Source organism: Ictalurus furcatus, chromosome 17, assembly GCF_023375685.1.
Source record: "Ictalurus furcatus strain D&B chromosome 17, Billie_1.0, whole genome shotgun sequence".
Taxonomy (NCBI): Eukaryota; Metazoa; Chordata; class Actinopteri; order Siluriformes; family Ictaluridae; genus Ictalurus; species Ictalurus furcatus.
In genome coordinates, this window is record NC_071271.1 from 13,016,710 (window position 1) to 13,043,800 (window position 27,091).

Here is a 27,091-nt window from a genome sequence, read left to right on the forward strand (position 1 = left end):
TGCCAATAATTGTTGCACACCTATATTTAACAAAGATTTTTCTTTATAAACCTGTATTTTATTTGCAATTGTGTGCTATCCATGAGAACAGAGTATTTTTGTACAATAGTACAATTTTTCACAGCTTCATTTGCTCACATTTACCAAGGGTGGCAATTTTAGTGGAGGGCAGTGTAATTCCAGAACTTAGCATGCAGTACAGAAAAATAATGAGTAATGCTAGAGTGCAGAATGATACTGCGGGAAGTGGTATGATGAAGAAGAGATCAGATTTATTTTTCTATCCTTTCTTAGTTGTTTGATAACTTTAAGCTTCAAAATTTGTGTAAAAGACCATATTTTGTGTGTGGTATAATAAATTGCTTGACATAGAGATTCCAGAAAAAAAACAGAAACAGAAAAGAACACCGCTTTTGGAACTGTAAAAGATGTCTTTAAAAAATGCACTCAAGTCATTTTCTGTAAGTTTATTCATGTTTTTGGCATTATTTTTGAAAATATCGAATGCAGAAATAAATGAGCATTGACACAAGCAAATGTGAAAATGGGGCTGAACACATTTTTTACACAAGTCCCATTCCAATATTTTCATTTTCACAAATTTTAAAGTTAAGCATTTTTAACTTAGGCACTTCTGTCAAGTATATGCACAAATATATGTAACAACACAAATAAAAATGTTTAAAAAATTATATTTAAAAAAAAAACCATTAAAACAAACCTATTGCTAACTTTGTATGAAAACATAAGAAATTACAGAAATATGGGTTGGATTGGATTTGGGTTGGATATTAAACACTGTATGCTGTCAAAAATCATATTGCACTGATATTCAATGATAAAACATTTGTTGCTGTAGTCTCTGCACAGAGATTCTTGTAAGAGCATCTACAGAGAAGCATCTTCTAGTGCCAGGCAAGACAGCCAGATAGATAACATCGATTACACTTGCCTGCGATGGATCGGTGTCTACGCTCCACAACCAGGATAAATTGATTACTGAAGATGAATGAAAGAATAAATGAATGATTATTGAGTGGGAACTAATTTAATCAGTTTAACACTTTTTTCTCTCTCTCTTTACTTCAATTTTGGTATTGAATGATTTGTGGTACTACTATACTTTGAACTGCTCTAGCTTAATCTAACAATTTGGTTCTTTAGTTTACAAATATTTGCTACTGTCATAAATGAGGTTTATTCTATGTGGAAATAAATATAATTCATTCAAACATTTAAAGTTTTGTCCTTGAAGGGTCCTTCAAAATAGCAAAGCTGTCAAAAGCCTTGGCTCAAAAACTCATTACAAAACCTTTTTGAACAAAGATACATGTCCAGACACACATGCACTGATTACATATAGTAACAGATCATTCACTCTGTCACTGTAACAAACTAAAATCTTATCACTTTGTAATCTAAATAGGACCAAAAACAACACCTGCATTACAATCTTTAATCACAGATTTCGAATCATACAAAAGCACATGGCAATGCAAGTGTACAAAATTACATACTAACATTTTATTGAAATATAAATATAAAAATGAAGAGTTCTTATTGACCACAGTGCTGCTACACAGAAGAAGGAGATTGACTGGTCAAAATTTTGAAAGTGGCCTCTACATACTAATGGTGAGGACTGCGTAATGACAGCCACTGCATCTTCCTCACAAACATACTGGACACTCTGTTCTGACATCAGCTCAGACCTCCATCATTGGATCTGCAGCTACAAGAGATAGGATAAATAGAACAAAAACACAAGCTCACCTGTTGGTTTGCCAAAGATCACAGTGTCTTAAAATAGTTCATTAGTCAATAATTGACAGTTAATCCAAAAGCTGAAGGCTGATGTGTTCCACTTAGTGAACAGTAAATACCCAAGGCTGCCTTTTCTTCCACTCTGTAGGAAAGAACTGAACGAAACACACAAACTCACTCAGAAATCTCATTTCATTACACTCTACAGTATGTGTGCCATGCATGCAGAATGGAATAGACAAGAGCTCATGCTTTCCCTGTGAGTTCACTGTCTTCACAAGTATGATAATTTGTCATTTAACCAACCATTAATAATAATTTCACATCTGTGAAGGAGTTTAACCTCTGATGGTAAAAATAGTTCCTTGGAAATGTAAGATGTTGACAGTGAGTCTTACTGGTGACATTCAAACAACCTTGTGTCTTTCAATGTTGAATTGAGAATCATGACTAAAGTAATCCTCCCACATCACACAATTCATATGATGAGTGGACAAAGACCTCAGCTCTCCCCTAGGAATGTTAAAGAACATTTTCCAAACACTTTGTTCCTTTACAACATCAAGGACTCTCTATCAAGACAAAGATCTTGTGCATTCCACCATCTTAATTCTGTTTACAGTAATGAAGATGTAGAGGGTGTGCTAGAGAATGCATAGAATATTAGAGACATTAAAGCCCTGATAAATACGGTAGTGTTAATATTTACATATAAAATGGCACCGATGTTTGAAGTGCTTTTAAGCCACCAGGCCTAATGTAAAATACTAGTTGTAGGAAGCACAGTCTGAAGTGGTGGGCAGGGCTCAGGGTGGTATTTTTGTTCGGGTACAAAATCTACTTAACAAGGTCATAATTTTCAGTCCAGGATCTGAAGCTGATCACTTCCTTGTAAGTAAACCAGACGCAGGTAATTGTAGTCCTCCCTGCACATCAATATATTCTTGGAACCCCCCTTTCTTTTGAGCTCTGTGTCTGTGGACAGACAGCTGGGAACAGCTTCAGCTGGTTCCTTTCCCAGCATGCAGTATCCTGTCACTACACTGCAAATGCAGATACAAGATATCAGTTACTTTAAATCTATCAACTTCCACATTTACGGTCATGCTTAAGAGTGAACTTTTGTAACCTTGAAAGAGACATCCCATCCATTTATAATAAGTGCACAATCAATACAGTGTGCATGACTACTAAAGACTGATAATAAAATAATCACCTTGGTTCCATGACTGCAATTAAAATGGATAGCATTTCAATATTATTCCTTTTCAAAGAGCAGCTGCATGCTGGGAGCTCTGTGGGAATCCTCACAGCCTGTCAAGTGATTCTGGTCAGTAAGAATACAGTTGCAGTTTAAGGCCCTGCTAGGCAAATTTGGGTTACACTGTGCCCAAATCAGTCATACAAAAGCTTAAACACCCAGATAGGACAATTTAGAACCTTCACCAGGGCAGCAGTTGAAGTTTCAGCACTAACAGCCACCTAAAGCCTTTCAAGCATGTGCTGGCATTTTAGGAAAGTGGCACTAACTTCAGCCAAGGGGCTTTGCAAGCAAAGAATTTCTTTGGGGTATGGGTTGTTGTTTTTTTTTTTTAACAATCAGGCAATCAACACCTAAGGCACGATATAACATACTGTAAACCAGTGGTTTTCAACCTGTGAGCAGCAATGCTCCAATGATCCATGGTGGTTCTCTTGCAACATCTGAGAACATTTCATTTCCCAATTCATGAGAAAACATTGCGTTTGGATATATTATGCAAACAATATGCTGAGGCAAAATTACTTTCTCACAGTCCAATTGAGGCAATTTCAGAAGCTCAATCTGTTTTCAGTATTAAAAACAGCAGGGAGTATAATTTGGTCTCCCTCCTCATTTTGCATAATCTCCTTAAGAAGCGTAAAGAGATTTAATTTAAGTAACTGTGCAATAAGTCCTCATCATGTTGGCACAGCTGATCTGCAGAGACATTATAAATATATCTTTTTCTTTTTACTTGAGGACATCCTCAAGTAAATCCTGGAACACCACCAGAATGGTCCCCGTACTCCTCCTCCTCTGTTTTACTCTGTTATATGGATGACTTACTTCTGTAATAGAGGAGTCTTTTCAGCTGCTGGATGAACTATTTCTCTTAGTGATGCAAAAGGGGTTGAAATTGACATTCATGGGTAACATGTTTCTGATGGGGGAAGACTCACACAAAGTGTAAGTAATCCAATATCTGCCTATCACTAATGGATCTGTTCATACCATTGAAGGTCAATTTCACTGAAAACTGTAGTGAACTCTATATAATGTTGACCAGGAACCAAGCCATCAAAAATAAGAGAGTTGCAAGAGTTTATCTTTTGAGAGGCTCTGAGTACATTTTTGAGTAAGCTCATGCTTGGAAAAACACCATATATGGCCTGCTTTCAAGCTAGCAATTGCAGCTACAATATCCTGTATGTGGTCTTCTTGCAGGTACATTAAGTGAAATTGCACCTGGTGTATGGGTGATGCGATCAGTGGAAAAAGTCTATAATTCCTGTTATTGACATCTGTAAAAATGTAAATTCACCTACTCATAACTGATTGCCAAAGAAGACTGAAATCAAAGGGCATTGTTGCTCATTCTCCTGCCAGTAGCACATATACGTAAATGCTGCTGTCCAGTGAGGACTGACTGAGATCTTTAAGTGAAGCTTGATCCAATGCATCCAGTGTGAATTCAGGAGGCTTAGGGATAAAGCACAGACTGCATGCAACAACCTGCAAACTTTAGGAACCGTGGAATGAATGCAATAACCCATTAAAACATGCCTGAATATGATCCATCGTGGCCAGATTGGAAGAACCTTCAACTGCGACTGTCATGGCTCTGCGAACTCCAGAATACATAGAGAGGGAGAGGATTCAGACCTCATTAAACCTATGACAGGATGATGGATTCAACAAATAGCTACACATTTTTTAAGGAGCCAGACTCCAAATGTTTTAGCAATCTCTTCATGAAATCTCTTAAACTCCAACCACTGTGGGCATATTACAGCAATATATCATACAGTATTATGACTGACATATGAAGCCTGCTGAGCAGTCCGTGGGAGATCAGGTCATGAAAGAGGTCAGTCCACAGGGAGGTCCTTGGAAAGGTAATTGGGTTGAATTGTTTCATATAATGGGCAAATATCACCTGACCCTGTAGAACTGCAAAACATGAACACACTAGCTGATGTGGATCAGATACAATATTCTACCAGTTCTTTCATGGCCCAATGAAAAATAATTACAAGGAAGCTTAATTGAGTAAATTCTGTTAGTACAGGACTTAAAAAAGACTGTCAACACTGGCTAATGTTTCACTTTGAATTGCTTTGGATATCAAATGTGAGAAAAGAGCAAAAATTTATTAGTGGGAAAAGTGCAATTTGCTGTCTGTTGTTCTTTCAAGAAACCTTGATCAATAAGTGCTATATATATACTCAGTAATAAAGAAACGTCCCTTTTTCAGGAGACTGTTTGTTAGAGATAATTTTGTAAAATCCAAATAAGCTTTACAGGCCCTTACTGGAAAGGGCTTAAACAATGTTTTTCATGCTTGTTCAATTGAACCATAAACAATTATTGCACATGTACCTGTGGAACAGTTCTTAAGACACTAACAGTTTACAGGCGGTAGGCAATTAAGGTCACAGTTACAATAACTTAGGACACTAAAGAGACCTTTCTACTGACTCTGAAAAACACAAGAAGATGCCTAGGGTGCCTGCTCGCCTGCGTGAACATACTATAGGCCTGCTGCAGGGAGGCATGAGGACTGCAGATGTGTTCAGCACAATAAACTGCAATGTCTGTAGTGTAAGACGCCTAAGACAGTGCTATAGGGAGACAGGAAGGACAGCTGATCGTCCTTGCAGTAGAAAATTACATGTAACCATGTGTCCCCCCAGACGTGATCAAGAACTTGCAAATGCCTTGGTGGAAGAGTGGAGTAACATCTCACAGCAAGAACTGACAAATCTGGTGCAGTCCATGAGGATGAGATGCACTGTAGTACTTAAAGCAGCTGGTGGCCACCAGATACTGACTGTTACTTTAAATATTGAACCCCCCCCCCCCTTTGTTCAGTGACTCATTATTCCATTTCTGTTAATTAAATGTCTGTGAAACCTCTTCAGTTTATGTCTCAGTTATTGAATGTTTTTATCTTAATACAAATATTTACAAATGTTAAGAAATTTGCTGGAAATAAAAGCAGTTGAATGTGAGAGGATGTTTCTCTTTTTTTTGCTGAGTATCAGCTATGCCTATAAGAGCACAACCACAGTCACACTGGAGCAGTGGCACTTGTTCAAATCTTTCATGGCACTGCTTTTTCTCCAGCCTAGCAACAATATTGAGTCCTCAGTCAGTGGGATAACAATTGAGAATCTATATTTGTGCTACAGCCACAAGCGACTAACTGAGAAATGATTCTGCGCTTAGGCTCATATTGTGAACTCTTGGATACATTCGATGAGCTTTGATATTTATCTGATACATGACTTCTTTGAATAAAAGGAGAGGTGCAGTTATAGATATTGTTGCTGATACTAGCTCTAGATGCCTGATACATGTTGAAAAACTGACAGGATGATTTTAAAGACAAACAATAGAGGATTATTGTCACGTATCAAGAAACTCTGGAGTCCACTTCCCATCAGCCACTGCACTGCACTAGCTGTCACATGACCACCTGCACCTGATTCACGTTTTGTTAATGAGCACTCGTGTGTGTATATATCGTCCTTGTCTGCACTGTTTGCTTGTCTTTCGTTGTCTTAGACTCTTGTTGTTTATCTCTCAGTGTTTTTGTTTCATGCCACAGTGTTATACCAAGTTGTGTTCGTGTCTTTGTTTCATAGTACGTTTGTTTCAATAAATGTCATTATCTGCACTTGCTTCTGGCTCAACCTCGATTCGTGACAATTATATGGACATTCCGTGTCATTTTTATTGGAAACAATAAGACGAAGAAAATATTCCCTTCAGACAAATCTGATCAAAGAAGCCCACATTCAGTAAAGTGCACATGCAGTGCTGATCCAGGCCTAACAGACAAATGATCAACATCCATTCAGAGAGCTCACAAGAGAAACACACAAGAGACACAATCTAATGCAGGACACAGGAGTAAAAGGGCTCAACAACCATGACTGAGTTTCATCGCCATTATATTCCTGTCTGAATTTTATAGCAGCAGATCATTGCAGTGGAAATGGGAACCTGGTTGCAAACCAGGTGTGTGTGTGTGTGTGTGTGTGTGTGTGTGTGTGTGTGTGTGTGTGTTTGTGTGTGTGTGTGTGTGTTGTGTTGGTCTATGTTTTTAGAAAGTAATGTTATGTATGAGAGACCTGCAGACATACTGTGCATGATCCCCAAATGTCAAGGTTGATAACTACCACCTTCACGAAACTCAAAAAGAAGAGCTCAGGCATTATGAGCTCTGTATATGATGGGTCAAACCAAGATGGAGGCAGAGCAAGCTTAAGGCACAGGCGAAGTGTGCTGGGTATTAGGGAGAAGAGAAGGTTATGGCCAGACATGCAGGAAGGCGGAATAGGTTTTATTGCATAGCATTTGGACTCTATGGCTTGTATACATGTAACAGCAAACATATTGTTCCACATCAAGGTACACAGCCATAGTATACAACAGATTAATTATTTCTGGTTAGAAAATGGCTCTCTTGACAGTGTAGCCAAGTGAAACACTTTTCACTGGATTTTAATGATATAGTTCTGTAGTATGGTATAGGCAATAACATACATATTATACGGTAATAACATATTATATTAAATACAAATGCACACACACTGACTGAAACAAATAGCCTAATCAAATACTAATTGTGCAGTGTTAGTGTTACCAACAAACCTATTAACGTTAGCCTACCTGTTATTACAGGTTCTGAATAAACAAATACTAAATGCTAGCTGTAGTCTGTGCTACTATAGATTGTATGCTGTTCTGGCATCCCCGCCTATCCCACATCCATGGTTATCATGCTGCAGAAAAAGAGGAATAGGGCATATCCACATAAAATCCCATCTAAATATAGGTTTTGTTTAAAAAAAGAAAAAAAAAGAAAAAAAAAGATAAGCACTACTTTGTAGAAAATAATACAATCCATGATTCCCTTCCAGCTCATGAAGCAAACATAAATTCCTTTTAAGTAATTGCTGTATTTGGAGACTGCCTGAGCAATCTGTTTTAAGATTACCAGACACTCAGCTCAACTGGACATTTGCATTCAGATTTCTGTTTACAGAGCAGGAAGCTCATTGAGCTCGGACCACAAAATACCTGTTCCTAATAATAGCGCTCCCTGAGTATGTCTGTGAATACCAATGAGGCTGTTCTGGATGGAAAGAAGCTCTGCCAAACAGAATAAAACAGGAAGATGTCAGCTCTTTTTCCCTACAGGCTCTAATGAGCCATAGTTATGCTTGAACAAAACCCTGTCATGTGTAACCTGGTGTATTCAGTGTAGGGATGGGCATCTCAGAAAAAATTACTGTATCCAAACTGCCACCCACATGCACATAAAAATTAGCACGTATTACACAAAACACTTTTCAAAACAGCCTTTATCAGTGCACATGCTAGGTGTTGTAAAGTACACTGAGAAATACTTTAAGCATGAAACATCATGTTCCATATTTAAATGTAATTTCACAATACCCTCACACTGGGCTTAAATACCGCACAGTGACGTGTTAGCAGTGAAAAAGATACACTATGACACCGTGACAAGGGTGGTCCTTTTTGTCGAAAATTAGGATATGTTTTTTCAAAACTGCATTCAGAAAAATAAACAAAATAAATAGTATCTAATAAATAGCTTTACGACTTACAACTAATCCACAAATAGCATGTTTTGAGGATGAAGGATCGTGAGCATGGGCACACGGTGGCTTAGTGGTTAGCACGGTCGCCTCACACCTCCAGAGTTGAGGGTTTGATTCCCACCGTGGCCCTGTGTGTGGGGAGTTTGCATTTTCTCCCCGTGCTGCGGGGGTTTCCTCCGGGTACTCCGGTTTCCTCCCCTAGTCCAAAGACGTGCATGGTAGGCTGATTGGCGTGTCCGTAGTGTATGAATGGGTGTGTGAGTATGTATATGATTGTGCCCTGCGATGGACTGGCACCCTGTCCTGTACCCCGCCTTGTGCCCGATTCTCCCTGGGATAGGTAGAAGACGGATGGATGGGTGGATCGTGAGCATGCTGCAGATGATACATAAACCTGTTCATAAATGGCATGCTTCACTGCAACCAGGCTACTGTATGTATTTAATGCTTGGGATTGCTATTAAATAATTTTCAGAAATGACTAATTTGCTATTTGAATTTTAAGTCTCTTGAAAATAAAGATAAAATAGAAACCCATTCCCAGTTCCCACTAAGCGCATTTGTATGATGCATGCTAAATATAAAGAGGTTTGACTAATTTGCAGGTTAAAAGGAAAAATATTGATGGCTTCCAAATGATTAATTGAGCACTTATCAGAGCTGAGGTGTGTCAATGGAAGTAAGAAAAGAGCACAATTATGTAAAATGTGTGACAACGACACAAGTTCTACAAAGACTGAAAGACAGACAAATCAATGTTTACAGCCCTCTTCTTTTACTGATGTTCAGTTATGTAGTGACAAATGGTAAAATGGTAAATGGTCTGCACTTATATAGTGCTTTTTTAACCTACAACCTACAAATTTACACTGGTTCTCATTCACCCATTCACACACTTGCAAGGTACTAGCTTGCCATTGGGAGCAACCTGGGGTTCAGTGTCTTGCCAAAGGACACATCGGCATGTGGAGTCATGTGGGCCGGGAATCGAACCGCCAACGCTACGATTAGTGAACCACCTGAGCCTCAAACCTCTACCACCTGAGCCACAAACAAAAATTATTTGGGGCTAAAGAAAAAAATCTTCGGGGCAAAACTTGATTTATTTTAAAAATGCATAGTAATGCAAGTAACGTAATTTTATTGACATCGGTAACTATAATCAAATTATATAAATTTAAAATGTAATATGTTACCTTACTGCGTTATCAGAAAAAGTAATTAGATTACAGCAACATTTACTGTTTACACCCAACTCTGTTTACAGATGACCTAATGATTCCACTGGAGACAAACATTAGAACAAAATTGCAAGAGGTAATTACAGTGCAAGATAAAGCATTATAGTTATTCTACAGTACATTAGTCTCCTTGTTTAGAAAAGTAAACATGAACTTTTCAATTAAGATGCCTTAGTATCTGTAAACATTTTCTCATCATACTGCAATGAAGACAAATCATAAACAAGACCCAATTTAGCCAACAACCTATTTTCACAGTAATATAACTCCCTATACACCAGAGAAGGGGCTTACCTGGACATTGTTCTCTCCTCTTGTCTCTCCTTCGCTCTCACTGTGGTCAGGGAGTGGTATTACCAAAGTGCATGCCCCCCAGAACAAACATTCCTCCTCCAAACTTTTGGTCTTTATCATACTCAGGCTGGCTTTGGGAGCGCTCTGGTTTAGGAATCAGTGTCTTGGGTAGCTCAGCCGGCTGCACAGACATGGTACGTCGCAAGAGTGTGCGCTTGGGAAGAAAGTCTGGCTTTGTTAAAAGGCCAAAAGAGCTATTACGCAGCATCATGTGCATTGATGCGGTCTTCTGGGATCTGACCTGGTGGCCAAACTGCAGTGAGGACAAATGTATGGCATAACCCTCACTGAGGAACTGCACATGAGAGTAGAAACAGAGGGTACAGTGAGTATGAGGAAGGAAAAAAATTTAATAAAATAGAGCAGGGTACATATAATAATAATAGCAATATATTTCAAATGCACCAATTATGCATTTTTGTGCATTATAAGTATTTTAGTGCATTACAAGCAGTACTTGTATTATTTCTGACAATTACTATACTTTTAAATTGAATGACACTCAGTGGGCTGAATTTCCAATAATCCAATTTAAAATTATTTTTTACACTATTTACACACAAATAGAAATAATATATTGCATAGCAAATATTGTGATGTGTGGTATGAAGCCATGGAAATTACTGATTTATGAATGTATCCATTTTTTTAATTAAATGAAATGAAACCAAGTGTTTTAATAATAATCATGCCTGTATACAAAACAGTTGCTATGGCAACCAAACCACATTTTCAGGACAATAAATGTCATAACCTATTCATGAAATCTAGACATGAATTGATTTTTTCCCTCTAGGCATCCAGAATGTAGGGAGTGCATTCTATATCCTAGAAAATGTGGTATGCATTTTTATGTGCAGAGCACAATAAAGAATCATAGTTAGCTCACCTGGCATTGGTTTTGGTATTTCTTGGATGGTCTGCCCACTATATATATCTGGTTAGGGCTGAGACCCAACATGGTGTAGACGGAGATGTCCTTCACTGAGCCATAGGCCAAACTGATATTAACATGACACTAACAAGAACAACAAAAAAGGTAGACTGTGATTTTCTGTCAGAGAATATCATGCACTGGAAGAATGCAAGTTCTAGTGTGATATGTGATATGCACTGAATCATGCAGATAGAGGTCAACAGCTTCAGCTAATGTTCACATCAAACATCACAATGGGGAATAAATGTGATCTCAGTGACTTTGACCATGGTGGTTTTTGGTCTTAGACATGCTGTTTTAATAATATTTCAGAAACTGCTGATCTCCTGGGATTTTTCACAAATTTGACAGAAACTGCACAGTTAATGATTGATTGGAAAAATGTTGTTTGGTCTATTCTTAAACTGTCCATATTCGGTGTGCCTGTCCTCACTGCAGCCTCAGATTCCTGTTATTCTTTCTGTCTTTTGTGGTTGTAGCCCCACTGCCTCCAGGTTTTACGTGTTGTGCGTTCTGAGATGTTATTTGAGCTACCATAGCCAGTTCACACTTGTCTGGCCATTCTCCTCTGACCTCTCTTATCAGTAAAACTGTGGCACATTGAATGTGTTTTGTTTTTCGCACCATTCTCTACACGCACCATTCCGTGTAGACTGTTGTGCATGAAAACCAGTACTCAAATACTCTATTTATTTAACCAGTACTTAAATACTCAAACCAGTTTTTATGACATTAGCAATGCCATGGTGGAAGTCAATGAAGTCACATTTTCCCCCGTTCTGATGTCTGATGTGAACATTAACTGAAGCTCATTTATGCATTTCCCTGCTGCCACATAATTTGTTGATTGGATAATTGCATGAAAGAGCAGGTGTACTGGTATTTCTAATAAAGTAATGTAAGGTGAGTGTTTTTGTGTAGGTGGGTAAGAAAATAAAAGGGCAGGACAAAGAAGTGGTGGGCTGTGCCTTTGGCCTCAATGCATTCTATGCCACTTAGAAAACAATTTAAAATAGTTTGCACATGATCCATTACAGAACATGCACTCTTCACATAATACAAAGAGGACATTAGCTTTCAGCTGTGAGCAAATAAAAAAAACAAAAAACACATCATTATTACAACTGAGCCAAAATCATCACAAGCCAGCCAGATGGCTGATTCCTATTGTTAAAAGCATACCCAGTGTTTTTAGAAGAAGTTAACTGCTGCTAAAATATTTTAACTCAAAATCCAATTAATAAAGCCCCTGTTTTATCTAAGGCTAGTACCCTGAAGAATATGCACACATGAACACACACCTAGAATAAAATGTTTGATTGTTAGTGGAAGTCAAGCAGGTTTCTGAATTGACAAGCAACTTGACTGAGATCCTGGTTGATATTCAAATGCCAAATAGTGCAGAGTTCTCTGAGAAAGAATTTAATTGACAGCCAAAAATGTTCTGACATAAAAACAATCGCTGAATCCACCACTATATACTGTACATGATCAACGGTAAATCATTAACCAGTAAGACAAAAAACAGACTAACCAATGGCTCGATTCTAATGGCAACACTGACAGGAAATAGTTATTAGTAATTAATGGCTAGTAATGGCCAATGTTTCATTAAAATCCCATCAGGTGCAAATCTGCAAACAAATATGGATGACTTCCTTCTACCATTGCAGTACTTTCAGATATTTAATTGTTTTAATAGACACATGCTTTCATGGCTGGCTATATATACTGACTTAATTTCTGTGTGATGGCATAAATCAAAGCTATGACACATTAAACATCCAATATGTATAAATAACATAGTTTGATTGGCTGCTGAGTATGACAATCTACAATTAAACCCCCAATTCAACTCGTTTTTTAAGGGGCTCCAGGGTGTGGAATGGAGTGGAATTAAGATCAAGAATGTACAGACCAATGAAGATGTAAAGAGCAACAAAGATTTTTTTGTTGCATAGAAGAAAATACATTTCAACCATTTTTCGCAGCCTAAAAGATCTACCTCCTGAATGAGATTCCTAAGAAAGATGCTTTTCTGGCGCAGTGGGTCATGCACCAACCCCTCGGAGAAAAAGATCATGCCCTGTGGGAAGTTGTGCTGGGAAAGCCATGATACAACCCTCTGTTTCTGCATGTCAGGACGCCCAGTGATGTAGATGATCAGATATCCCTGGTCCTGCCAGTGTCTAAATACAGTAAAGCATCAACATTCACTCTCATTGTACACATTACATTAATATTTATTTATATTATCAGTATAATCTGTATTTACTCAGTATTGAAATCATAAGCACCACATGCTGTCTATTTGCTCTATGTTTTTGCTCTTCTACCTTATTCCCACTTGAATTGCTCACCTGACCACATCCACAGCACCTGCCCGCATTTTAGGGTCGCTGCCCATGATGGAGACGCTAGCAGCAAAAGACCCATCAATGCTAAATACTACACACTCCATTCCCTGTGGCAGCACAGTCAGGAAAGCTTCTGCACTTGTCTGGTCTCCCCTGTACAGCAAATTATAGAGGTAAGAAAGAAAAGATGACAGCAAAACTGTCATTGATGTTTAGTACACATTATGTTGACGGCCCTAAAAACTAATGTACCATATATTGGACAGTTATTTTGCACCCATTCAAACCAAAATCTACACAGACAGCCTTAAGGGAATGCTCCCAATTTGATGCAGGATGCAACATGAATAAATGCATAAGTGAATAAAGGTAAATCAAAAATTAAATCATAGAATCTGATGACATAAATCATTTTTAGAGTACTTGGGAATTGACATACCTAACAACCATTTTAATAAGGTAAACTCCCACAGGGAATTTTTTGCTGTCAGGTATAGTGTAGGACACTCTGCCGCTACTATTGGTGATTTTGGTGTCAAAGTACACCCAACATCCTGAGTGTGGTTCAGTCATCACATACACATCCACCTGCGGGAGAGAAAGACAGAGATATTAAACTGCAGAAAACTGAACACAAACCTCAAAAGTGATTTCAGGAGATCGGGCTAATAAACATTGCTCTCTTACCTTTTCTCCTGTCAGAGTTACCATGTCCAGGGGGCCGTACATGAAGCGACCAACCAGAGTCTGCGGCCTTTCCTCAGTCACAATGACATCATTCACTCTGTGGTTGGCAGTAATGTTCTGATGAAACAAAAATCTTGTTTATAGTTTTCATCGTTCTATTTTTTTATCTCTGAAATTTGTTACAATAGTGCAGAAGAACAAGATACTATTAGAATGACGCTTGAATATGCAGCCCAAAAGTGGGTGTTGTCTCCATTTATTCTTCCATATTCCATATTAATAGTCCTCTCCTCAAATCTCATTTTACTGGACCTGAACCTCTGTGGGTCTGCAAACAAGCCATTAATCCCAAAGTCCTCGCTGATGCAGGCAGACCGAGCATGTGTGTAGTTAATGGTATAACTACAATTGTTTATATGCAACAGTATTAGGCTTTGTGTTTGGTCTCCGTCTTTCCTGCAGATATAATCTATGATGGATTGAATTAGAGGTGGGCACAGGACTGTTTTTTTAATCCTACTCCCGTCTGCTCCGGAAGGAATTCTGACCTATGCCGCCATTCCTGTAGACACTCTTCACCAATTCTGCCCACTCCGGTATTTACAAAGAATTTTAAAAGAACATTGTGTACTTATTCCAAAAGAAATCAGTCATGCAGAAAGTCAGACAGAGCCAGAGGATTCATGTGGGAAGAGAGCCAATGATCCAGAAGAGAGAGAGAGCAGGATTGAATTGTCAGGTGGAGAGATTAGAGAGTGAGGAGCACAGTAGTGCAGGAAGAGATGGGTGGAGATTCTGAGAGTGAGGCTGAGGGTGAGTGTAAGACACAGGCATAAAAGCTATGTATGTCCACAAGCGCAGCATCATCAGGTTTGTGATGCAGAACGACTTCTGTTAGTCCTTTTCATATGAACCCTGCCTGTTGAAATGGTCTACAACTGACACTATATGATATTAAAATCCTATTTGACCTACCAGATTAATCAATGTATACGTTTTCTTATAACTAACCTTTGAGAAATAAACAAATGAACTCCACTGTACCTTGAGTAATTACCTACATGCAAAATGAAGCTTAAAGGAAGATACCTGAACAAAGTAAACCAGATTAATGTTACCATGACAGCATTGATTGGATTCATGAATTCTCATGAATGTCAGCTGCTCTATCAATCATTAGCCCTCAGGATTCAATAGGCCTGATTGAGTAGATTTGTTTTTAATGAGGCAGTTAAACGTTTTCAGACTTTCAGGGAATTGCATTAATTAAGTCACTCAATAACTAATGATCAGTAGAGACTGTAACAACATGCCTCATAAACTGTCATATTTATGTACATAGACATACATTTGGAGCGCGCACACACACCCGTGCACACACACACACACACACGCGAACACACACACACACACACACACACACGCACACACACACACACACACACACACACTATACAATATGTGTCTAATTACAATTGTTTTAGCAATCCATTGGTAAGGTATAACAAGAGCATGTGCTATGACTATGTGCTATGCATGCTCATGCTGTATTGCGCATCACTCACCCTTAACATAACATGTGTGCGTCTTCGTAGCCATTTCTCTCTGAGGCTGGAAGGGGAAAAGCAAGTGGGGTCTAACCTGTCTGCCTGCTGAGTCTTCACAGAGTCACACTGCATCACCTGTCAATCACACAAACACACACTGGCACCCAATGAGCACACTTCCTTAACAGTGTGGGAATCTATTCTCTCAGCATCTGCAGTACAGGATGTTTTTTTTAATGCAATGCAATGCAATCGTACCCTATTATTTGAGTGTCCCAAACAATATCACAAAAATAACTTGCCTATTTTCAGACAAAATCACTCGGCTCAAAAGCAAACTCTTTTACTATTTTGCTACACAGCAAAATCCCCAGTGCTGAATTAACACCTAGAGTGTTTATTTAACTCTGTCAGTGTTCATTTGTGTCCATTTGGTCATATATAAGCACTGAAGGTGTTAATTCAACACTGGGGATTTTGCTGTGTAGTCTACTCAAGAAATAGAGGCTTGCTTCACTACGCCTGTTCATAGTCAGGATAATACAGCATGTAAAGCTTTGCCTGATTACAGTCATGTGAAAAAATAAATACACCCCATTGAAATTGTTGGCTTTTTTGACATATTTGAACAAGGAAACATTTGATCATCTTTGAAACAGTGCCTATTAATAAAGTTGATATACTTGAAGCAAGTTCACCCTTGGCCTCAAAAGCTAGTACTGTCCCCTTTAGCAGAAATAACTTCTTGTAGGCTTGCTGAATTTTTTGACCATCCTTCCATGTAATATTATTTCAGCTGCAAGATGTTTGAGGGTTTTCTTGCACGTACTGCCCGTTTCACATCCCCCCACAACATTTCAATGGGATTCAAATCCGGGCTTTGACTAGGCCATTCCAAACCCTCAGTTTCTTCTTTTTGAGCCGTTCCTTGGTGGATTTGCTAGTGTGCTTAGGATCATTATCCTGTTGAAATGTCCACTTTCGGTTCAACATTAATTTTCGGACAGATGGCCTCACATTATCTTCAAGCACTCTTTGGTCTGCGCCAAACATGTCTGCTGTTGCTGTTGCCAAACTACTATATCTCTGAGTCATCTGTCCAGAGCAAATTATTCCAAAAGGGCTGGTCTATATATAAGGCCTATATGCTCATTGGCCAACTGTAGTCTTGCTTTAAAGTTCTTTTTAGATAGCAAAGGCTTTTTCTGGGCACACCTCCCACACAGGTCAAATTTGTGAAATCTCTATTTAATTGTAGAAGCATGCACTTTGACACCAACAGTTGCAAGATTGACTAGCAAATTGTGTGAAATTTTGGGTTCTTGGAGACTTCTTTTTGCATCAGACGGTCTGCTCTTGGGCTGAATTTGCTGAGACAGCCAGTCATGATCAAATTGGCAGTCATTTGAAATCTGCACCACTTATTTTCCTTACAGTGGAATGATGTATTTCAAATACTTTGAAGATTTTTTTAAATCCCTTGCCAGACTCATAGGCAACCTTTTTTTCTGTAGGCCTTACAGAACCATTTAGATCTTGGCATGATGACACCACACACCTCAATAACAAAGGGAACACAAGACAATAGATGTGCGAGATTTAAATAAGACAGGTTCCACCTGCACTCCCTAAGCAGGGTCTAATCACTGGCACCCAGTCCTGAACACCTGATCCTAATTTTATGGATTTGAAAATGTGATTAATGTAGAGGTGTACATACTTTTTCCATGTGACTGATCTGATTTTTTCTCATTTTAAATTGTAAAAATGACTACAAAATGTCAATTTCATGTGTCATTTAATAGATTGTATCAACTTTATTAATAGGCACTATTTCAAAAAGGATCAAATGTTTGCTTGTCCAAATATGTCCAAAAAACCAACAATTTCCATGGGGTGTACTTATTTTTTCACATGACAGTATATGAATTTTTGAGAAGGATCTACTCTGCTTCTCAGATTTTGTTTTCACATCAATCTAACCTACATAGTGCCAAATGAGAAATATGTAACATGTCAAAGATTTTAAAAAGGAATGCTAGGTATTGAGGCCTGAATGTAGACTTTAGGTTTAATGAAAGAGTTCACAATGTGAATTGTGAATCATTTTTTTAGTTCAAAAAAAGTACTTGCAGACATAATGCCACACTATGTGAAGACTAGTACTGCTAGAACTGCTACACTGGAGCAGTAAGCGGCTTTTATTCCCATTATTCTTCATCCTAAGCCTGTAATGTACAAGAGTAAGTCAAATGAAAACCTTAATAGTGCAACATAAATGTGAGAAATAGTATATTAAATTTGTAGTTGCAAAAGTAAAAATCTACTGCCCATTGTTCTTAATAGTCTATTGCTACCTTAAGCCTGGTATAATTTTGTGACACCTATTTGCAATAAACAATGTAAAATAAAATTAAAAATAAAAGAAATAAACAAATAAGGTTTTCATTTGTCTCACCATTGTACAAAGATCCTTAAATCTCATTTACTTGGCTTGAGAGAGACTTGGCCTCTTTGATCCAATGTGAGCTGATGTATATTTGTGTTATAGAAGTATACTTTCTTTGTAATACTCAAAGAAAAGCTGTTAGGATTATGTATTACCACTCTGAGTAGAAAGGCCACAACATCAGTAGATTCCCAATATGAGGCATGGAAAAGTTGAGGCAGAGCCACAGTGGGGAATGCAGTCAATATATCCGGACAATAAAGTGCATAGTCCAGCCGTTTAGAGCCCCACCAGCTACTGGAGACTGAAACACACAAACACAATAAGTCTACACTATGGTCTTGCCTCAGACCGAAGAATCATTGTTAATACACAATTATGCACAAGAAGCATTTGATTATATCACTAAATTGCAGCCATAAATGTCTCATTAAAGCTGTTCTACTTAAAGTGAATCAATGTCACATTAAACCTTTCGGCACAATAAGCCAGCTAAGTGGTAATGTACAATGAGCTTAAATACACAGATGAAAGAATACGATAGGCACACAGTGTATGCCTTTTAAAATCATGTGCTTTGATGACAACTCGCATTGCACATTTTAATCACTCAGACTGTAAATCCCATATACTCGCACTGTACAAAAATAATTGGATCGATTGACATGTTATGATGTAAAATGCAGACAGTTCTGTATATTGACAATTTTGGTTCAGAAAAGGCATTTTTATCTCTCAGCCTTGGTGGATTTGTCAGAGTGCATGTAGTAAGCACCGCTTATCTGTGAGAAGCCGTTATTCCCACTCAAGTCGAGGTTCGGAGAATGGCAGTGCCATTCACAATGTGATCTCGTTGCACTATTCTGTGACACTTCTTATTATTGCTGCCACATGCAGATGTACTAATTTCAGTTCATGACTTTTAACATTTAGTCTGTAAGACTGCTCATGCTGCAACCAGCTGAGCAAAAAATTATTTATTCCTTCATCTGCAGTAAAAGCTTCATGCTTGTCAGGATGGCAGAAGATCTGGAGCCTGGCCAATACCACTCATTCACACCTAGAAGCTATTTTATGGTAGCCAGCATGTGTTTAGGAGATGATGTGGACATACTGTAGAGAGTCAGTGCAGGATTGAACACAAGACCCTGGAACTGTGAGAACCCAACACTACCTGCTGGGCCACCATGCTGACAAATCACAAATGTATCTTAGTGTCACAACTCTATTAGGGCTTGTTTGGGCAGCTTCCGAGTGGCGCAACAGAAAAGCATTCACTTTATGTTTGGGAGATTGTGAGTTTGGCTAGGAGCCAAGAGAGCTAAATTGGCCATGCTCTCTGGGTGGGAGATGATGACATACCATAGTGACACTGGCCTATTTATCAGTGTCTATGAGATACGGTTGGCTGGCTACACATTCTCAGAGGAAGCATGCGTTAGCCTTTACCCTTCCTGATTGGTAGCTGTCGTATGATATAGGAGAACTAGCTGGTGGGTGGGAATAGACAGATGACCATATTGGGGAGCAAAAGTAAAACATATTGGGAAGAAAAATTAAATCATTTTTCATCTTTAACATACTTTTTAACATAAAAAGATTGTTTGGGCAATTAATCAAGCCCACCCTTACACATCAAACAACAGCTGATGCAGCTCAAATTCAGCCTGACTGTGAAGATTGATTGTTAATGACCAAATCTGCTTTAAATCTCACAGTGTATACCCGGCATGATAAAACACAGCAGTTCTGAGTGGGTGTGGAGGAGTTTAGATTGATTAATAGCGTGCGCCTGCCTACATACTTACTGTTGGCGATGGTGAGGCTCAGCTTGTTCTCCCTACAGCCGGAGGGCTCGCTGTCATCATCAACCTCCTGCTTCATTGCCATCTCTGCTTCATCCACACAGGAGGAGAATGCAGCACCACCGGGAGCAGGGCCTCCATCCAGGAACACATCAGGGTGGCTATGAATCTCATCAACTGAAAGGAGGCAAAAAAGTGCACGCTAAGTGAATCTGTAAATTCACATAGAGGATAAATTATTAAATTTTACATAGTTTTATTGTCTTTCAAAGAAATGCTTTTATGGTAGAAAATGGCATTGCAAATGTTGTTATCCTTTAAAATAATGGCAATTATCAATAACTGAAATTGCACTCATAGACAATGTCATGCGCACACATATTTGTTTTGTATTGATTATTACAAGCTGTACCAGCCACAAAATTCACTTCCACAAAACAAGATTCTCTATGATATTAATTTGTTTGGAGTGATTTTTCATCTCTCTGGTTAAGTTAATTAGTTCACTAACACTGATTACAGTGACAAGCTACAATAACATTGTTGTAGATTGAGCTAAACTTATCAGCAAATAATAATGCTTGTTGTATTGACTTAGGCTTTTCCATAGCACCATCCCCTTTTGTGTACTCATCATATACGGTGGCAGTCGATAGAGTTATTGTCAACACTCAATTCAACAAGATTTTATTTGTATAGCGCTTTTAATAATGGGACATTGTCACAATACAGCTTTAAAGAAATATATCAATTCAAGTTATACATTTTTAATTTATAAATGTATCCCTAATGAGCAAGGGAAAACTCCCTGAGACGATATGAGGAACAAACCTCAAGAGGAACTAGACTCAAAAAAGAACATATCCTCATCTGGGTGATTCTGGATAGAGCAATTATAAATAATTCCCTTCTATAACTGTGTACTACATGGTCAAAAAGTGCAATTGCGTAACCAGGAAATTCATTACAGTTTTCACATGAAGTCTATTTTGTTGAACTTATCAACTGTTCACTGATGGAGACTTGAGTGCTAAACTGTTCGTGGAAATTGCAGTCCTAAAGCTATTATATCAATTGCAGTCCAAAGCCATCTTTATGGTTTTTAAGTGGTACCATCCTCAGTAATCTCACTGATCTTTATGCCCTCCATGTGGTGTCATCATCAACAACAGCAAGTGATTTCCAAGCAACACAACACACCACACAATGGGCAATGGACACACAAACACAAATGGGCTTTTTCACCAGTGCTCTAGTCTAGATTTTTATGCTGTATTACTGTCTGAACTACCTCCACCTCCATATCTTACATATAAGTAGGTAATAGATGACTTTGTTAGTTTGTCCAGTGCAGCCATTTGCTCCATTTTAGAGCATTTGTTAAATTACAGAAGAATACATTCATTAGTTGACTATATATAACAGTGCCAAGGCATATTATTAGAGTATTAGCAAACAGACTATTTGCTATATAATCAATGTACACATTTTCCCATTCATTGTGCTTCAGACCTCTTTGGTTACATCAGCAGATATACAGTAAATGAGCCACATTCTGTGGAGCAGGGGTTCTCAACCTTTTTGGTTGCCAGGGATCCATTTACCTGGTGGGGAGGGGGAGGGGGGAGTAGTGAATGAGTGGATGAATAAATGGATGAGTAGTGATTTTCTACGACAGAATTAAACAGAATTTTAAAAAAATGCAGACCTCACTTTGGGACTCATGACTATAGAGGCTTGTTCTTATTGTATCATTGTTTTACTGGGATTCACTTATATACTTCCACATAACATTCTGTTCTCATTGATTTGGGTCTAATGTTTCTAAGTCCAATGACCCAAATAAAGATCAAGTCTAAATTTGAGGCCACACATTCACAATTTCACATTTATGAATATAAATTATGTACAGCAGATTGGAATTTAACTGTCTAAACACTGATATAGTGTGATTGAACTGTATGCTAACACTGAACAAAAAGTAATTTTCACTTCATTGTGCTAATATGATTTTTTTAAATAGTTGAACAGATTTTTCCACATTAATGCTTACAAAGGAAAAACATGTTCAGGAAAGGGTCTGCTATGAAGCCAAACATTCTCTTGATCATTGGCAACCTGGACGGAGACATATGTAAACTTTGCACCATAGTGCCAACATGCAATGCAAACCTACACTATGATATAGCCTAAACACTCCGCTTTGCCACAGTTCAAATTCAATGTGCTTCTATTTTTGTTTTGGCTTTGTTTTGTCAGCCTCCTTTATATTCACTGGTCTTTGTCTTCCTTACTTGGCATCTTATCAGCTGATTCTGCTTAGTGTGAATATATTTCCGCTTTGTGTTTAGTTTCACTGCATGTTTTCATTGCTCTATTTGTCTCCCACAACCAATTTTTATCAACTGTATTTGTCTTGTTGCTTTAAGTCATTAAACCGTTTGTACATTTATATCTCTTATCTCCCCATGTTTCCATATTATGTTTTTAAAAAACTATACCTAGCAGTCTGCAAGTTTTATTACACTCTATAACAATACAAGTTATTACAAGTCTTATTACACTCCATAACATTACAAGTTATTACAAGCTTTATTACACTCTAAAACACTGTTTGTATTATATTTTTATCTTCTTAGTCATGATTTTTTAAGGGATGTGGCACCTAGTTCTAGAGTACTTATAGAAATACTGCTTATTTATTTCTGTTTTCACAAAAAAATGTATTACTGTAATATTTTATAGGTTATGTCAATTTTCCACAAAGCAAATTTAGCATTTTTCTTTTGACATGTTTTTCAGAACTATAGATTTTTAGATTACATGCTGATTCACACCATAGCACATTTTAACAATAAGATGGCAATGGTGCTAATTGTATAGAGTGGTTGTGTTTTTTGCATTAACACAGGGATGACTACATTAAAAGAAAAATAGCTCTGTGTTTCGAGGGAATGTTGTGTTATGAAACCCGTCACTCTGTCAGAAATAGAAAACATTTTGACCCACTTATTCCCAGTATAACTGCAACATCTTCCTGAATCTGTGGAGCTCAATTTGTCTAATCCAAGACAAACACTTTTTTCCACTATATGTATGCCTTCTCCATATGGTGTAATGGAGCCAAACCATATGTGGCTTTATTATATTAAGGCTCTTGAAATAGTATCCCAGTAGGCTAGGCTCAGCTACAGTCACTACACACATCTATATGTTCATGTGCGCAGTCAATCACAGTGGCTAAAAGTGGCAGAGGTTCACCTTCCTGGTCCTATGCCCTTTCAACAATTGGCTCTTTTGCCATTTCTCATTTACCAGCCGAGTGCGTTTGTGGACAGCAAGAGCCTGGATGCGATGGAGATGGAGGAGATATAGCGAGCAGATGGCTGCAGGTGTGAATTTTAAACAAGGTGAGCCTTATCAGAGCAGTTTGACAAAGGCACCTAGTTCCAGCTCTGTTCCTATCTGTGAACAGCAGCAAGAAGCAAGCAGCACTGGTGAGCCAAACACCATTGCTAAAATCCAACATGGCTGAACTAAGTCAGCAAAATAAAATATGCAACTTGGAAAAAAGACAAGTACCCTACACAAATGTATCAAAATACACCCCTAAGTGGTTTATCATTGCTATGCTCTAAACACTGTCTCTGAAACAATGAAAAACACAGACAAAGGGAGATAAAACGGCAAGAAAGGACAAGGACAAAGATAAACACAGAAAAACTGTGGTATAGAGGCAAAACAAGCAGGGTGCCCCTTTTTTAAAAATACGGAACATACATTTTAATGACTGCATTAAAAAAAATGTTCTGTGCATGAAATAACCTAAATTACTCGTGGGAAAAAATAAGACAAACAGACATGTCTGTCATATATAGTCTAGAAGAGTACTATGCAACAGATCTTTATGAAGATATGTAGACTTAATAAGCCCATATATTTCCACAATACAACTGAACAAATGCTGCAAGAGCTCTAGCAGGTAAGAGAGGAGTAACAAACTTGGAGACTCACAAGTTCTATTCTCATAAAGACTAATAAAATTTCGGGAAAAATTAAGGGAAAAAGTAAGTCTTGGATAGTTTGTAAGAATAATGAGTAATGAATAATGAGTAATAAATAATGTGGCAAAAAGTAACTCCATAACACCAGCATTTTAGCCTCTTGCTGCAATTTTCCTTTGAATCTGTCATTCCCCAGGATTGTTTCGAATACCATTGGTACAAATACCAGGATAAATTACATTTTATTGTTGGTGTGACATTTAATTTGACTCTCGGAATTATATTTTGTTTATTTTATCCATCAATGCAACACTTGAACTTGTCTACCACTCATAGGTTTTTGCAAATTATCATTTCATTTGTAAATAAATTTAAAATAAATCGAACAATGAACAATCGTTAGCTCAGCTAACGTTATATTTGTGAATGCACATGAATAAAAAAATTTATTAATTTTAAAACATCTCATTTGAATATATTTTGATAAATTTAACCAAAAAATATATAATATTATTTAAACATTTTTAAAACTTTCCAACGGACCTCCTGCAATTACACCACTGACCACTAAGAGTCCGGTGCACGCAGTGCATAGTGGAAGTGTATAGTACTTCATTTGGGACACAGCAAATGTTTAACATTTACTTTCCGAAGCGTGTTTTCGGAACAAAAGTATCGTAATGAGTAAATGTACCGCGCTAATCGATAATGAGATTCGTTGACAACGATTTTCATAATCGATTATTATCGATTAGTTGTTGCAGCGCTAGATATTAAAGACAATAATCGCATTTAAAGACCTGCTGTTTGGATCTGTGGTGACTATGATGGGACTACCTTTCCCACAGAGGCGGCTTCAAGGACGCTTCATGTGGCTATAAAATTAATTACCAGAACATGAGTTTGCTTATTTGAAAATATTTTTTTTAAGCATTCCTTGTGGTAAATAGAATGATACATCAGTCTCTTCACTCAGTTTGTATTATATTTCTTAGAGGCTGTAAGTCATTTATCTGTCTTTGGATCATTACTGCTGTGATGCAAGATTACAGTTTTAATCAGGCACAAGTTCCACATGCAGGAGCTATACTAGTATTAATGTCAGAGCTTTCTGACAGTGGCACCTACTGTATCATATAGGAATATTATCATATTATAAGCAATACACTCTTTGCTTTGCTTTGTTGATGTTTGGCAAACAGGCTGCAATTTTTCTTCTTTAATAAACCAATGCATATCATATTTTGCACTGATACCTGATACTCAAGGAAAACAAGATTTGTGCTAGTTTTCTTTGTCAGGCAGCCTAGTTTTTAATTTTTATTTTATTTTATTTTATTTATTTATTTTTAATGGGTCAATGCCAAAGTAACAGAAACATTAGTTAATAAATGTCCCAAAACTAGGGTATAATGTTCTCTTTTCAAACTAGCTTATAGAGAATTGCAGCTCTGGGGATTGCGACTAGATTGACAAACAGAGAGAAAGTGCTAGGAGTGCAAGTGCTCGGTTGATCCTGAGGGAGAACAGAGGAGATAGGAAGACAAAAGGGGGGAACTGCAATTACATTTAAAATGTAGGTCTTGCAGAGATAACTACTTTTTCTATATCTGTTTAGATGGAAACAGTTCAATTTATTTGGAAAGTGTCTATGTTGCATACTGTGTTTTGGCAGTCTCTGTTTTTAGCAGTGCATTACACAGCAGGGAGATACATTTTGTGCATATGTTTGTAGAATTTGCCTTGTTTTGGGGTGAGCAAAAAAGAGGACAGAAAAGGAGACTGAAGATTTTATGTAACTAACAACATATGCTGCACATAAGAAGTATATTATTCTAAAATAAATTTGACAACAATGTTTACCCTAGCAATAATAAGATTTATTTAACCAATAATCCTATTGGGTTAACAGATCATTTCATCCTCACCAATGAAGGTAGAGCAGCAATCTCCTAGTGGGTAGAGCTGGTATCGTAGAACAGGGAATGGAGGCAGCTGGTGAAAAGAAGAATGCAGAAGAGGCTCCAGTCTGGAGGCTGACGGGTCGGAGAGGTAAAACAGGTTGTAGATCTGAGAGCAGGCAGGCTGCATCTGAGTCACTGCCACAAAGAGGTGTGAAAAAAATCCAGAGTGATAAAGCGAGTCAGAGAGTACAGTGGTGTGAAAAAGTATTTTCCCCATACTAATTTCTTCTGTTTTTGCGTATATCTCATACTAAATTCACAAATTAAAACAAATTTACGATAAAACAAACAAACAAACAAAAAAAACGCTCCTTCCACTGGCTTCCTGTAGCTGCCCGCATCAGATTTAAAACTCTGATACTTGCCTACAAAGCCAAAAATGAACCAACACCCACATACCTCAAATCACTTATCACCCCACACATCGCTTCCTCTGAACCTCTAGCACTGCTAGACTGGTGCCACTATCTCTCAGGGTACAAGGAAGGCATGCATCAAGACTCTTCTTTGTTCTGGCACCTAGGTGGTGAAATGAACTTCCCCATGATGTCCGAACACTGGCGTTCTTCAAACGACGTCTAAAGACATACCTCTTCCTAAAGTACTTAAATTAGCACTTTTCATTAAAAAAATAAAATAAAATAAATAAATAGAAAATTTGTCTGTGTGTTCTTACTACTGTATATTGCCTCCCAACAGAGTTTTAAGACTGATGGTATACTTGGTCCATGACCTAGTGAACCAGTATAGGGAGGTATTTATTGATAGAGACTTCAAAGCACTTCTGTAAGTTGCTCTGGATAAGGGTGTCTGCCAAATGCCATAAATGTAAATTTAAATGTACAGTCAAGCATGATGGTGGAAGTGTGATGGTGTGGGAATGCTTTGCTGCTTCAGGCCCTGGGTAACTTGCAGTAAATGAGGGAAATATGGATTCTACTCTCTACTAGAAAATCCTAAAGGAGAATGTCCGGTTTTCAGTCTGTAAGTTGAAACTCAAACACAACTGGGTTATTTAGCAAGACAATGATCCAAAGCATAGGAGTAAGAACTAGTCCTAGAAGTGAGTGAAAGATTGATCTCCAGTTATCAGAAGCATTTGGTTG

At 37.9% G+C, this 27,091-nt stretch overlaps 1 protein-coding gene across 2 annotated transcripts in view; it reads right to left on the minus strand.

Moving 5' to 3' along the window:
* Nucleotides 1-209: 209 nt before the first annotated feature.
* Nucleotides 210-27,091, minus strand: part of LOC128621842 (membrane-associated phosphatidylinositol transfer protein 3-like) — a 64,050-nt gene continuing 37,168 nt past the window's right edge. Inside the window, exons 9-20 of one of the 2 annotated variants that reach the window (XR_008388324.1) lie at nucleotides 25,950-26,120; nucleotides 20,021-20,194; nucleotides 18,368-18,516; nucleotides 15,782-15,898; nucleotides 14,217-14,333; nucleotides 13,969-14,117; nucleotides 13,533-13,682; nucleotides 13,178-13,361; nucleotides 11,125-11,253; nucleotides 10,176-10,530; nucleotides 1,631-1,732; nucleotides 210-999 (exon numbers count right to left, since the gene is read on the minus strand). Coding sequence is in view for 1 of the 2 variants with exons in the window: in XM_053647838.1 (XP_053503813.1) it covers nucleotides 10,222-10,530; nucleotides 11,125-11,253; nucleotides 13,178-13,361; nucleotides 13,533-13,682; nucleotides 13,969-14,117; nucleotides 14,217-14,333; nucleotides 15,782-15,898; nucleotides 18,368-18,516; nucleotides 20,021-20,194; nucleotides 25,950-26,120 (1,649 nt within the window). In the remaining variant the exon portion in view is untranslated. Of the gene's footprint in view, nucleotides 1,733-10,175; nucleotides 10,531-11,124; nucleotides 11,254-13,177; nucleotides 13,362-13,532; nucleotides 13,683-13,968; nucleotides 14,118-14,216; nucleotides 14,334-15,781; nucleotides 15,899-18,367; nucleotides 18,517-20,020; nucleotides 20,195-25,949; nucleotides 26,121-27,091 lie in introns of both variants that reach the window. The other variant, XM_053647838.1, reaches the window with a different exon arrangement.